The sequence below is a fragment of the Mauremys reevesii genome, unplaced genomic scaffold (assembly GCF_016161935.1).
Source record: "Mauremys reevesii isolate NIE-2019 unplaced genomic scaffold, ASM1616193v1 Contig172, whole genome shotgun sequence".
In the NCBI taxonomy this organism is placed as follows: Eukaryota; Metazoa; Chordata; order Testudines; family Geoemydidae; genus Mauremys; species Mauremys reevesii.
The window spans coordinates 54,140-69,102 of NW_024100796.1; the positions used below are offsets into that span (position 1 = coordinate 54,140).

The 14,963-nt window shown below is 43.3% G+C and overlaps 1 protein-coding gene and 1 long non-coding RNA gene across 5 annotated transcripts; both read right to left on the bottom strand.

Annotated features, from left to right (window-relative positions):
- Window positions 1-217: 217 nt before the first annotated feature.
- On the bottom strand, window positions 218-1,550 carry LOC120393266. Its single transcript, XR_005591982.1, has 3 exons — window positions 1,531-1,550; window positions 1,306-1,419; window positions 218-277 (listed from the first exon to the last, which is right to left on the bottom strand). It is a non-coding gene; the product is annotated as an uncharacterized LOC120393266 (long non-coding RNA).
- A 36-nt stretch (window positions 1,551-1,586) lies between these two features.
- LOC120393267 lies at window positions 1,587-13,856 on the bottom strand. 4 transcript variants are annotated; one of them, XR_005591984.1, is made up of 7 exons: window positions 13,722-13,856; window positions 12,160-12,302; window positions 7,566-7,719; window positions 6,913-7,011; window positions 5,497-5,581; window positions 4,824-4,967; window positions 1,587-1,600 (listed from the first exon to the last, which is right to left on the bottom strand). XR_005591984.1 is itself a non-coding variant. In XM_039517816.1 (5 exons), the coding sequence occupies exons 1-5, from the start codon at window positions 13,759-13,761 to the stop codon at window positions 6,454-6,456; spliced, it is 450 nt and encodes a 149-aa protein (XP_039373750.1). In that variant the 5' UTR covers window positions 13,762-13,856; the 3' UTR covers window positions 6,442-6,453. The 4 variants fall into 4 exon arrangements, 1 of the variants encoding a protein (XP_039373750.1); XR_005591983.1 differs by lacking the exon at window positions 1,587-1,600 and adding an exon at window positions 2,104-2,156; XM_039517816.1 differs by lacking the exons at window positions 1,587-1,600; window positions 4,824-4,967; window positions 5,497-5,581 and adding an exon at window positions 6,442-6,467.
- Window positions 13,857-14,963: the final 1,107 nt, after the last annotated feature.

The following is a 14,963-nucleotide window of genomic DNA, read 5'->3' on the forward strand; positions in this document are numbered from 1 at the left end:
TACGATATGAGAGTCCTTATGCTTTTGATTTGATCTCCTTGGCTTATAAACATGGATCCATTTAACACAGGCAGGAGAATGACATGCCTTCTCTAGTCTGCAGTCTCTCCTCTGGATCTGAATGAAAGCTCCACCCAGATGTCCATTCATCCCATATCATTGAAAAAAATTGAAATATTTCACTGCTCCACACACAATCTTACCGTAGCATTCTGATCACTGAAAGTGGATTTCACTGCCTTCACAATCAGCAACTTTTTCAGTCTTGTCTCGGGCACTGAAAGATAAGGAGAGGTGTACAGTACTTCTTTGTTCCACACACTCACTTTCCACATTGGAATGAATCTGGATTTCAAAAGGCCCTATTTAAGAATAGTCCCAAGCTTCTCTCATACACTGAATCAATGGGGAAAACATAGGACCAGACTCTGGTCTCACTTACACTAGTGTAAATCTAAAGTAATTCCAGTTCTATAAATAGTGCCATCATACTGCCATGATGGAAATAGTATAAAAGAATTAGATAGACTGAGGTCAATCTGTGTTTACACAGTATAACAACACAGAATCTAGTCTATAGTGCCTAATACTGGCGATTATCAGTCGGGGTATTATTTTATTTTTGATTATTGTTAATGTGCATTAGCCCCAAGTCAACTTCTGTATCTGAAGTTGAAAAATATCTTAGGCTACATTCAGCATAGTTGAACCTGTTGATTTCTAGGTGGCCATAGGGGGGTAACTTAGGGCAGCATTTGATCCCTTAGTGGATATCCAGACCACTGGTGACTGTGTGTTATAGAGATTCTGTGTCCCATTTGCAGAGGCGATGAGTCTGTTACAGCCCTGACATGCCTACAAAACCTTGGTTCTTTAGCTCAATCTATAGTAGCTCATGCTTTTAGCTCTGGATCAGGGCTGGCTTTAGGCCGATTCCCCTGATTCTCCCGAATCAGGCTCCGTGCCTGAGAGGGCCCGCACATAACAGGACCCCGTGCCCAGTGGCCTTTTAAATTTTTACTCACCCGGCAGCACTCTGGGTCTTGGCGGCACTTCAGCGGCGGGTCCTTCACTCGCTTTGGGTGTTGGCACGTGAAGGACCCGCTGCTGAAGTTCCACCGAGACTCTGGCAGTGAAGGACCCACTGCCGAAGTGCAGCCAAAGTCTCAGGGCACCGCCCGGTGAGTACAAGCCCCACAAATCAGGCCCGCACTTCCTAAAGCCAGCCCTGCCTGGGCGTCCCCAACTCAACCCTCAGCATGTCGGCCAAGAGGGCAGCTGGCACAGTTGCTCCTGTGTTGCCACAGTCAGCACCAACAATAGCTCTGAGCAGATTCAGAGATGCCACACGAACAGCCTCATTCTCAATCTTCAGTTGAGAGTGCAGAAAGGCTATCAGATCATCAGGAGAAGAACGGGCTGCAAGGCAGAAATCACGTCCTCACTGACAACAGAACTCTTATTCTTACCATACCTTACAAAGGAAGTTACAAGGAAACCACTGTGTAACTCAGAGTCTCTTCCCCTTACCTAGCTGAACTATGCAATAGACCAGCTCTGTGTGATTTTCCATGCTGAGCAGCTTAGCTTGAGAACAGAGCTGTGGGAAGAAGGAAATGGTCAAAGAAAAACTAATCAGAAGCAATTGAAAGAAAATGTTCAATTAATTTCTAAGCTTCCACTTCCTACATGTCCAACTAGAGGTCTGAACCCCAGGTGGATGGTACTGAATGCACAGCAAGAATCAAACACAATGTCAATACATTAGATGAGAGAAGCTTAAGTGTTTTGAACAGCAGAGCTCATCGAATCAAGACACAGCCACAGTGTTTACTGTACAACTCTGACTCCCCTGATAATCACATGGTAAAATTGCTTTACAAACTGAGCTTGATATTAGCTAAGAAAATGAGACCTCTACCTGCTTACTCTTGAGCCTGCAGAAATCAGTAAGGCATGAGGCGGTCCCCAGGCTCTGCACTATCATTCCATATATTTTGATTGTTAATATGCTTCAGATCTGCTGTGCCTAAGCTCAAGGGATCCAAGCAAAACCACCTCTCACCTGGTTGTGAAGAGCACTGCAGATGGCTTGAAACTTCGTCTTAGGAGAGGGATCTTATATTCACCGAGACCTCCAAGAGCTGGCTCAGACTCTGCAACAGAGGATGAAAGTCAGATGGTGGCACACACAGGAGCAATATGTAGTGACTGAAGCAGATTCAGAGATTCGTGGATTCCAAGGCTGGAACAGATTATTGCCATCATCTTGTCTGACCTCGGTATAACACAGGCCACAGACCTTGCCCAGAATAATTCCCAGAGCAGAGCTTTTAGAAAAACATCCCAATCTCAATTTAAAAACTATCAGTGAGGAGAATCTGCCTCGGCCCTTGGTAAATGGTTCTAATGGTTAATTATCTTGCCATTAAAAATGGACGCTGTATTTCCAATCTGAATGTGTCTTGCTTCAGTTTCTAGCCATTGGATCAAGTTACACCTTTCTCTGCTAGACTGAAGAGCCCGTTATAAAACATGACTCCCTCATGTAAGATATTATAGACTGTCATGAAGTCACCCTGTCACAGGATAGGTCCACCCCGTCAGGTGGTACCAGGTTGTGGAGGAACTGAAGTAGATCTTGGGCGGCCCAGCTGGCCTAGTCTCCCTAGCCACCGCAGCAGTCCTGGCTCCTAGGGCAGCATAGCCTAATGGTTGGGATCAGCGCAGCAGCCCTTCGGTGAGGGTTCACGGCCCAACAGCCTGAGTCAATAGCGGTCCCCTTCTAGGTATGGTAGTGCGGCCTAGTGGCCAAAGTCATTAGAACCACCTTTTGTGGCAGGGAAGTGTTGCCTAGTGACCAGCCCTTCTCCACTGGCTCCTACCTATTCCAAAGGTCCCAGCACAGGGGCCTGTCTTGCTGCAGAGGTATCTGCCACCAAATCAGCGGGGATCCTTCCAAAACATGCCAAGTCAAAACCCAGTGCCTCAACTGGATCAGTGCTTAGTCTACCTAGGCTACTTCCCACTCAGGGATTCTGTGGTCTCTCCTCCATCTCTGGCATTGGGTGGCTGGGGGTCGTTGGTTGCAGCCACAGTCCGGCTGGCCTCTGAATCCTGGAGCACTGGCAGTCTCTCTGCAGGAGCCTGCAATGCACCTCTGCTCCCTTCGGCAGCCATCCCAGACTGAGCTGAGTGGTTCTCTTTTATATCCTGGTTCCAGCTGAAGCATGCCCAGCAGAGATGAGGGGCCATGGCCTCCTCGGCCCACAAAGTAGGATTAACCCCTGCTGAACCAATGTGGGGTAGGTAAACCCCATCACACACCCTTTTACTTTCCGTTTGTTAAACTAAATAGATTGAGTTCCTTGATTCTACCACTGTAAGGCATGTTTTCTAATCCTTTAATCACTGTGGCTCTTCTCTCAATCTCCTCTCCAATTTATCAACACCCTTTTTGAGTTGTGGGCACTAGAACTGGACAAAGTATTCCAACAGTAGTCACCCAAGTGCCAGATTTAGAAGTAAAACAACCACTGAACTCCTCCTTGAGATTCCCCTTTTCATGCTTTTCAGCTTTTTTGGACACAGCTTGAGATCGTGTTCAGCTGATTATTCATCATGATCCCCACAATCTTTTCAAAAAGTCACTGCTTCCCAGGACAGCATCCCCCATCATGTATGTATGGCCTAAATTCTTTGCGCCTAGATGCTCACATTTACATTCAGCCATATTTAAATGCACCTTTGTTTGCACCCAGTTTACCAAGTGATCTAGATCTCTCTGAATCTGTCCTCTCCATTTTTTACCACTTCCCAATTTTCATCTCATCTGCCAACTTTAGCAGGGAAGATTTTATGTCCTCTGCCAGGTTATTGATAAAAAAGGTGAAAATCAATTCCTTCCTGCATCTAAACACTTTTCTCCTTTGCTGCTTCAAGTTTCCAGAATGTCTCTGATGCCATCTACAGATTTTACTATATTGAAGCAGTTCTGTAGTGCCCTGATGCTATCAAACAAGTCCATGATGCATTGGTTCCCTCCAAATCATGGGTATTTCAACCCCAAAAGTGACCACATACTCTGTACCAGAAAGCTTCAACCAACAGAGATGGTGAGTAAATATCACTACCAAGAAGTTGTAAATGAACTCACGAGACAGCTATAACTGTGTAGCCCCACTGAAGACAGAATATGGCCCTTACTTCTTGCTTATGTGGTACTCAGGGTCGATGAAATAGAGAGACAACGGGAGTGAGACAATATCTTTAATTAGATTATCTCACCCACCTTGGCATTCTAATATCTTGGGACCAACATGGCTACAACAGCACTGCACAGAGCAGGAGATGAAATAGACAGGCAATGCTTTTAGATCCATCTAGTTCCATAATCCAAAGCAATGACTCTCAAGCCTCCTTAGTATTAATTTTCAACCAATGACAGTTGTCTTGGTACTGACCAGAGACAACATATGGCAGCCCCTGCTCTGAGGAGCTTATGAACTAAAACAGAGACGCAGAGTTGACAGGATGTACTGGGAAATCTCAAGGAGGGAGGATCTTTTTGGAGTGGGGGGGTAGGTGTTTTGTTTTCTATCTCCTTATCATCCTCCCCAGGAAACAGAGGATGCTTTTCATAAGAGGCATTTACCTACAGATCTTGTTGCCTGGCTCACCACGTGTACAAACCCAGAGCTTGTGTGGATATTTATTTTCTAACAAGTCACTGTCTCAACCAGGAAACCCCACTGGCAGCAAATTCCTCATGCAGTTCATATATGCAGACACATAGACAGTTACCTTAAGGAGCGGTACCTCACCTTGGTGATGTGAAAAACATCAGTGTTCTCCTTATATTGCTCAAGGAGCCATGAGATCGGTTTAAATAGCTGATCTTGATGGCCTTCTTTGTGTAGCAGGAGGCTCATCATGGGACCAAGGGCTTTGATGATAGCCTGCTTGAGCTGCATAGATGAGACACAGAATTTATGTTCCTATGAATTCATTCAATATCATTCAATGGGCACACCTTTTCTACTTCCAATGAGTGCACCTTCCCTTGCTCCACTGTAGGAATGGGCCTATCAATATTTCCTGGTAAGAACCAGGACTCGTAGGGTTGGTTTTCAGGATTATATCCTAATGCACCTCACAACTATACCAGGTAAAATATTCCCCAGATTAGTATGCATTCTAGGCCAACTCATCCCTGCTGGAACTCCACTGGGGCTGAATGGAGGAATTAATTTAGCCCACTATCCCGCGTTCATCTGCACGTTAGGTGCATAAAACTAGAATCCATGTACACTGCGTACAGACAGAATTTCCACGTTGTGGTGACATTATAAATGTTTGGATTTTAGATGTTTTACATGACACTCTGTTCCATCCAAAAGGACCTACCATTAAATGTCATCATCACAATGAGTGCCAGACACATAGAATTTAATGTTACAATTTCTGCTAAAGGTTTAGAAAGCCAGCAATTCTCACCTCCGGCTCCTCACAGGTCAGCCAGTTGCTGGTCACATGAGCATAAATAGGAAGAATTGGATCGCAGAATTGCGATGCATCCATTCTCTTGGAATGAGCACTTTTCCCAGTTGGTGAAATAGAAATTTACTGCTCTTGACCATTTTCCAGAACTGCATGGAAGGAGAGAAGACAGGCAATGTGAAAGGACATATTGGTAACAAGGAGAAGTTGCTTTATCAGTGAACACACCCAGGCCTAAAGTTTACTACAATTCCATGGCAGCTACTGCTTGGTTCAGGAATAGGCGCTGAAATCCAACATCAATTTTGAGCTATTTCTCTTCCCCACATTCCGTGTCTTGTTTCTCAAAAGGCTTTTTAGTTTGCAGATCTCTCAATCTTATTTCAATTACCATCATTTGAAGACAAATCTTTTCTCCCTTCCTTTTACCTCTTAATTAGAGCTGGTTGAAAAAGCAGTTTAAATTAAATTAAAAATCTTTACGGATAGTTGTTTTTCTTTCAAAATTGCAAAGTGTAAAATCATTTCTATTTTCAAATATCTGAAAAATTCAGTCACCTCTTTAGATGCTCCAAAACACTGGGCGCACACTTCCTGATCAAAATTGTCATGGACATTTTTCAGGTTTGTTTTCATCAAATTTGGAAATTATGGAAAATATAATTAAAAATCAAAATATTTCAGCAAGCTCTCCTGTAAATGACTCGTGTCCTCTGCAGTTATTGTTTATTTAACCTAACACTGTATGATTTCATCCTGAGTTACAGTTTGTCTGAAAGATGTTGAGTGCCCCTAACTGCCATTGGCTTTACTGGGATTTGAACATAGTGGGAGCACTTTGCCCTAAAGGTAGGTGTATCTAGTGTCCTTTCTAAGAGAATTAGGGCCCAATCCTGTTCTCTATGAAGTTGATGGCAAAATTCCCATTTACCTCAAAGGCACAGGATTAACCCCTTACTGAGCATCACCTGAAAAGCACAGGAAGAGAGAAGTGGAGAGGAAGAAGACAGAGAAAGAGGGTGAAAGGAGATGATGATAAAGAAACTAAGGAGAGAATGGGTGAAGAAGTTGGAAATGGGATTTTTAAATGTACAGTATTGAAATCTGCTCCCTTCACCTCCTCCCCCAGGAGACTGCTGGCAGATGGGCAGCTTCAGCCTTTGTGTCTGTTTATTTTAAATTATATCCATGAGTCATAAAGGGCCTGAACTTACAAATGCTCAGCGCTTCCTGCAAAGTACAGAGCACTCTCAACTTCACTGAGTGCCATGGGAGCCAAGGAACACAGTACCTGGTGCAACCCAGGGCAGGGAGCACAGTGCAGGGCCTGTTTGCAAACTTGGTCAGTCACTTCAATTGTACCAAAACCCTAAGTATCCATTTTGGGCACCTATAGCAAGTTCTGGCACTTACCACCACAAAATGCTTGTCTCATCCTGCTGTCGTTGACTAACTCCAGCATGCAGTCCATGTCATACAGGGTCATTCTCACAAAACGGATACACTTAAGTGCTGCAGAGAAAGGCCAGAAGAGAAGGAAGACAGATAATCGGCTGCTCTCCGCCTTCTTAGAACACACTTAGAAACACTGTGGGGCAGGATGCTACGGGCTCCTGGGCCATTTTGCACTGTGTAAGCAGAGCAGGATGGCTTTACAGCAGCCATTGATACCCAGTGGGATTCACCCTGAAGGGAATCCTCCACCAGTGCACAACTGTGCCTGATGCCCAACTCACTCCCAGCGTAAGGAGGCGCACTGGGGCCGGGTGGGAAGTGGGGTGAAGAAGAGCTCCACTGGACCTGATCTTCCACTCATTCCCATCCTTAAGGAACTTCAGTCAGGGGCAGAAGTTACAGCTTGCACCTCTGTCTGGATAGCTCATGATCTGGAAGCCAGAACTAGCAAGAGCAGTGAATCCTGTGTCTCTCCACACACACACACATGCACTCACGCACACACTCAAGCAGAGCTCTGTTTAGCTGTAATATTTTTAGGTAGAGAGAGTAATCCCCTGTCCTTAAATGAAAGACAATAACTTTGAAACAAAAGATGGAAGTTACCATACCATAGGCTGATGACAGGTTGCCCAGTGTAACTAAAATAAACTCTTCCGGCAGGTTCAGATGACACCGCAGCTCAGACATCACATCATTGAAATAGCAGCGTGCCAGCGTCACTAAGGTGTTACTAGCTGCCACTTTAAGTTCATTTGTTACTTGCTAAAAAAAAAAAAGAGAGAGAGCGAGAGAGACTGAGGTGACTGAAGCCGGCTGCACTAGCCAGAGTTGTTTAGATGAGTCAAGTCCTAATTTCTGTGCATAAGTTGTGAATGAACCCACCCAACTTTCTGTGGATAGAGTCATTACTTATAAATATTCATTGAATCAAAACAATCTTCAGCCTTTGAGTTGCTTGCAAGCTGCTTGGTTAGACTATTCACTAGTAGCTCCTTGTGGTGGATGACTGGTCACCATAGTCACATGATATTTTGCCCCGCCCTTCCCTAAGGAGGTAGTAAGAGACAGACTGGGCAGCTTCAACGATATTCAGAGAGCTTTCCTGGAATAAACTGTCCCCCAAAAGGAGGCTGACTTCCTTTGGAACAAGAGAGGGATTTTTCCATGGGTTTTCCTGCTGCCAAACTAGATTCTAAATCCAATGCTGCTGCTTTTGGAGATAGCTCAGATTCTGTCTGTCTTAGGGCTTTATACTGCACTTATCGCTATAGTATCAGAGTACCTCCCACATAACATCAGTATAAAAAATGAAATCCCTAGTAGACTTTGGGAAAGACGTGCTCATTAAGAAACCATAGGCCTGTCTCTGTGTCTGATATCATGTGTCTCGGGTTATGATCCTGCAAATCACTTAAGCACATGTGTAACTTTCACATGTGAGTTTTCCCATCTTATGCATGTGCACAAGTGCTGTCTAGGACCTGGGCTTTGGTCTGGAGGAAGGTGTGGGCCTCTAACAGAAGAATACATTTTCATTTCAGTATATAGTTTACTCTGCCCCCACCCCCAAAGAGAGTTTTAATTAGTTAAAGCTTTGGATCCTTTGATTAGTAGCTCAGGAGAACTAACTTACCGAGTCTCTCTCATCTGCTCTGAGGCTAGGCTTATAATTTTGTTCACTAGCCTTCTCTCTAGGCCCCGGTGTCCTGCTCTAACACATTCTCAGGATATAGTAAATGCCTATTTTGTTTTGCTGAGGACAAACCAGAAAGAGAACAAACAATTGGGAAAAGTTTTCTTGATGACCACACAGTAATTTGACAAATAAGCCCCTGCCCTAAAGAGCTTCCAATCCAAACATGAAGTGATTAGCCCAAGTCTTATCAGAACAGAGCAGGTCCGTGGCCAGGAAGAGAATCCATGTCTCCTGAGTCATTATCCAGAGTCCTATCCACTAGGCCACACTGACTCCTCAGCCAGCATGCTTAACTGGTGTCAAACATGCCATGCCCTCCACAATCATCGCATTAGCAGCACTTCAGAAGCAGCCGAACAATTGACATATTTTAATCTTCCTGCAGAGAAAAAAAGCCAGAAGAAGCCTCCTTCACTGCCCCCTTCTCGAGTTTCATTTATTGAAAACCAACAATAAAAAGGAGCCCCTTGCCCTTGCTCTAGCCACTCCAGACAGAATTGGTAAATGTGTAATTACAAAATACCCAACTCCCGCAGTAAGTCCTCAACAGCTCCTAGGGGAAATTAGCTCAGCAGTTAGATCTTCATTGACAGTCGCACACTCAAAGGTGTCTTTTATGAGGCCCATCAGTGTAGAAATTCACAGATGATACTAAAAATGGGGGAGTTTAGTATCAGCTGGGACAGAAAAAAAATAAAGAGAAATTAAAAACCTGAGCGAAGAACAAGGTTCTTTTCAGAAAACTGCAAACTAGCACATCTGGAATGGAGGTAACTGACATAATGGGAGGAGAAAAGTGGGAAGCAACAAGTGCCCTGGGGGTGACAGTGAAAAACCAAGTCAACGTGTATATGCAAGGGGTGATGGCTACCACAAAGAGCCATGTGGGTTGGGTCTTTTCCACACAGGGATCATGGCACAAAGCAGGAAGACGACAGTTCCTCTGTTCATCTAAGGTGTGACTGTATCTGGATTATTGCATTTTCTAGCACCACATTCCCAGAGAGATCAACAAATTGGAAGTAATTCGTGGGAGAGCAAAAAAGAATGCAGGGGGGGTGGCAGAATTGACTTCTGAATAGAGCCCTGCAACCTGACCCAAATCCTATGGGACCTGACTACAGGCATCAGGCTCAGGTTGGATGAGAAAACAACTGACTCTCTTGGGCTCAGGTCAGGTCGGCTCTCCTCCTTTAGCCCATGGGATCGGCACAACAGGGGGCAGTGTCAGAGGATGAAGCCATTGCTGAACATTGTTGCCGCTGCTGGCTCCACAAGCAGGATGCGGTGGCAATATCGATTTGAGGAAGGGTTGGGACCAGGATGGAAAATTATTCAACCCTCTCAAGGTGAGGTGAGTGGGCTTGGGGCCAGTTCAGGTTGGGCTTCAAAACTGGGCCCGAGCAGACCTCTACTTCTGAAGACAGACTGAAAGAACTGTCTACGGCAGATCTTGACCAAAGGATGGCTATGAGGAGACATGATAATACCATACAACTATGTGAAGCGTGTGAACATCAAGGAGGAGATGAATTTTTTAGTATAATACATTTAGGTAAAAGTAGGAGTAATGGGATTAAACTAAAAAAAAGACATACAATTTAGACTTTAACAACAGGAAAAATGCCTCACCTGTGAGACAGGTCTATAAGGTTATGACATAGTCTTCCTAGGAAAATAGTGGAAGTTCAGTCATTAGGGGCTTTTAAAATTAGTTTAGCCAAACCAGTGGAAAATGGCCATTTGGAATGGTTCTGCGTTCGCAGGGAAATGGACTGGATGATCCAATAGATCTTTTCCATCTCTGTCTCCTGGGAGTCTCTAAATCTAGGTAACCTGCATGCCAAGGTCATAAAGCCCTTTGGAATGTTCAGAGCCAATCAGATCTCTCGATTAGCTAAACATTCCAGGGGTGCTGCTTGAAAAGGAGGCTTCTGCAAACTGCAACCAGAACACACAGCTCCACTGGGGAGAAGCTCCTTCCATTCATTTTTAAATGTCAGGAGGATTTGTTTAATTGAAAATTGTCACTGATAATTTATGAATACATAAGCACTACGTAATACAAGTAGCTCTGGATTAGGCAACAATTTTATTCTTTAAAACCAAAAGAGATTCATAATTAATCAAGTAATTCAAATAATTAAAGTACTAGGAGGCCAAGACAAGCAGTTCAGTTCTGCTCATAAGGGCTAGTGGGAGAGGACAGACTGGGGGAGGGCTGAATGGGAGTGGAGATCCAGGGTTACAGGGCAGGAGGGAGGTTCAGAGACACACAGTGATGGGGGAGGAGGTGCAGAGCTACACAGGGACAGAGGGTGGTTGGGTGGGGCACAGAGCCACATGGGGATGGGAGGAGTGGGTGTCTGAGCAGGGGTGGAGGAACACAAGAACAGGGTGTGCAAGCACCCATGGGGGTGCAGGAACACATGGAGACAGGGGCAGATGTGCCTTACTGAATGGGAGAGGTTAGGAGTCAGCCAGGGTCTGCATGGGGAGCTCCTAACAATTCCTCCCCAGCCCTCCCAAAAAACCATTTCATACTTTTCCCACCCATACCCAGCAACCCTCCAAGTTCACACCCAGGCTTCTTCCCAGCAATTTACCTCCCTCTCCCTCAGCTCCTCCATTACCTGACTCTACCAAGCCTTTGCACTGCAGCTGAGGATGATGGAAATATGGTTCTGTAGTGAGTTTAAATGAATTATTACTCAGAGTTCTGTATTAATATGCATAGTAAGGAATCTATTTGTCAAAAAACATTTCCTCAATCCTTTTTGTTGTCTGTATTGATACAGACATACTTGCTGACAGGGATTTTGAAATACATAATTTGAACCGGTGCAATTATATTGTATATTTGCAGAAATGTTAAAATACTGTGCACATCATTTTTATTTTTTTGTTGCAGAATTCTCCCAGTAGAAAATATATAGATAAGGTCCCTTCAGTGCTATAATCTCAATAATATGTCATCATAAGAAAGGAGTGTTGGTTAGGAATAAGAGCAGGGAGTCAGTTCACTTGGGTTTTATTCACATTCTTTTACTAACTTGCTAAGTGGTGTTGAGCAAGTAACTTAATTCCCTGTGACAAATCATCTGTAAATGGGGATCGTGCTTACCATTCTCACAAGGGTGCTGTGAGTCTTAATTCACTAGTATTAGGTAAGTGCTTTGAGATTTTTGGATGAAGATGCTAAAGAAGGGCACAGTATTATTAAAAAAGATTATTGCTAGTCCTCTAGTGTACTTTTACTATATACAACCCATGTACTCCACTGTGTGTAAAAGGACAATGCTCTCTTTATAGAGCATTATATCATCCTGATCTGTAATAACAGCATTTTGCATGATGAGTTCACGCCTGAGGACAGAAGGATTAATACTGATGGCGCACCAGACCAAGTTCTATACTGAATTACCCCCATGCATTCCCCCAGGAAGTCAGGCAGAATTTGGTGTGGACACATGGAAAGCAGATTTAATTTCCTGAAACTGCCCTACCTCATCCTGTTGCAGTTTCTCCAGCAGAACTCTCACAACACTAGCCAGCTTGGTCTTAGCTATAGAGGCAATCCTGAGGGCAATTTTGTTCTTATCTTGGTCAGCCATATGTGCCAGGAGGGAAACAACCTCATTATAAACACCTGAAATTAAATAAAAGGATTCAGTTGGTTACCATTGATGGTACAAATTGGTGCTGGCCTCTTTAATTCACTATCCAGTAAAGATTCTGCAGGTGCCCAAACACTGTGAGGAGAAGACGACCTGAGAATCATGTAAATCCTCTTCCTTCCTTCTGATGACCAGGTTTGTGTGCTGAAGGACCCAATGTGTTTGGGGGGAAATCATAATGAAGAAAATTTGCTCCTTTCGAGTAGATCCCCCTGTAAAATAATCTTCCTTTCCCTCTTTACTATCAGTTGATGAGGTTTGATCGCATACAGAATAATACTTTATGGCCCAAATTTTCAAAACTGGTTGCCTAAACTTAAGCTCCTAAATCCATATTAAGGCACCTACACCTGATTCAGCATCCTAATCACATGCTTAACTCTAAGCCAACGAAGAGACCTAAAGTTAAGCACATGCTTTAAGAGTTTTGCTTAGTCAGGGCCTCATTTTCAAAATCCTGAGCACCCAGATGACAAGTTTTTGGGTTCAGTGTAAGGCTACTAGGTGAAATTTAATGATTTGTGAAATCCAGGAAGTCAGACTAGATGATCTAATGGTCCCTTCTGGCCTTAAACTCTATGAAACTATGAAATAGCTGATGTATTAAAAAAATCAGGATTTTATCTCCCATGTATCTCTTAGCTGTGGGCAGAAATTCTCCAGGAACCTTAATATTTAACAAGAAATCTGAAATGCCATATGTATCTGTCTCCATGGTAACAGCATTCCAAAGCATGAAAGAGGAACTGACAAGATTTCCCCTTCCCTGGAAAGACTGCTTGAGGTTAGGTGATTGCCCATCCTTTATGCAAATTGCATCCTTCAGTTCTAACACCCAGATGCAAACTGAATCCTAACTGTAACCTACACTGCCCATCTAGCTGCAGTAGTGATAGTGTGGGATTAGGAGCACTAGTGTTGCTAAGAAGTGTGACCCCCCCATGCTTTCTTATCCTGCATTTAAGATATTAGCAGAGCTTCATTTAGACAGCCAGAAGAGAAGTCCCTCTGCATTTTTTGTTCTAGTTTCCCCCATCTCTGAGGATTCCACAGCTAGATCTTGGCTCCATGGATGCAGAAGACACAAAATGATAATAAACATAATAAACATAAAACACCTGGGACAAAAGTAGGGAGACCTCCCCCATAACATTCAATACAAACTGAGATTCTCAGGAAAGTTTCCAGCTCCAGAGGCTGTAGGCCAAGTCCTGAACTGGTGTAAATCAACACAGCTACAAGGAAGACAACAGAGCAACACTGGTTTACATCAGCTGAGGTTCTGGTCATAGAAATGGAGAACATTACAACTAATCTATCTGTATGCCTATGCTTTCTGAATGTGTGTGTGAATATAGACTGGATCTAGAAAATACAGTGCTGACCCTTACCTCTCTCGGTTACCTCCTGCTCAGTCACAAATTTATTCATGTTTTAGTCTTTTCAACACTTCCTCCAGTCCTTTCTCCAAAGAGCTCCTGTACTGATAGGCAGCTGGCCTCTCACTCTGTCATGGCCAGGATAGCCAGTTCAGATTATGCAAGCACTATTGTGACATCAATGTGACTGTAGCATACCACATAATCTCCTGCTGACCAGGTATGTGCTGTAATTACATGGACAAGATCCTCAAAGGTATTTAGGCTCCTAACTCACACTGAAATCAGTAGCTTTTAGGAACCTAAATACATTTCAATATCTGGGCCCATACATGTAAGCAGTTCAATAGGAGGCTACATTTGCTCCAGTGTAGAATTTCTCATTCTCTCAACATCATTTTGAATTTTGGTTTGGTCCCTCTCTGTTTACCACACTTTCCAATATTGGTTTTACCTGAAAATCTGCTCCTGGTTGAATTTATATAAAATAAAAGCACCAAACAAAGAAAGAGAAGAAACTGCCTTGGAGAATGCACAGTGACCCTTGAGTGTGGTTGGTTGGTTTCCTTTGCTTTTTAATTTGGTTGATCAAAAAGCCTGATGAAACCTTATTGAACTGTATTACAAATATTGATTTTATATTATTTTACAATGAATTGAAATGTATACTTAATTTCCATGTCCTGCCAAACAAACCAACTACATTAATTTTTATTGTGTTTGATACAGTGTGGGGTCATATGTAGGGCCATATGTAGAGCCAACTCTTGATTTTGGAAGTTATGTTGCCTTTAAAGCATTCAGAGTGATGACACACTTTGCAGTAAACCATATGGAAAAAGAATTCCAATTACATTTGTCCCTTGCTATGTATAACTGATTTTGTGCCTTACCCTTTCTGATTTTATCCTTACACCTATATGCTATTCTTTTCTATTCCTCCTTAGTAAGTTGTCCGTTTCACATTTTGTAGGATTTCTTTTTGATTTTCAGGTCATTAAAAAACTTACTATTCTTCCTATCTTTCCTTTGTATTGGCAGTTGTGCCTTTAATATTGTCTCCATGAGAAACTGCCAGCTTCCCTGAACTCCTTTATGCCTTAGATATTTTCCTTATGGGTGGCTACCTACCAATTCTCTGAGTATATTGAAATGTGCTTTTTGTAGTCCTTCTTCAGTCATTCTCACTCCTTCCTTTCCTTAGAATCATGAAATCTATCATTCATGATCACTTTCATCCAAATCACCTTCCAC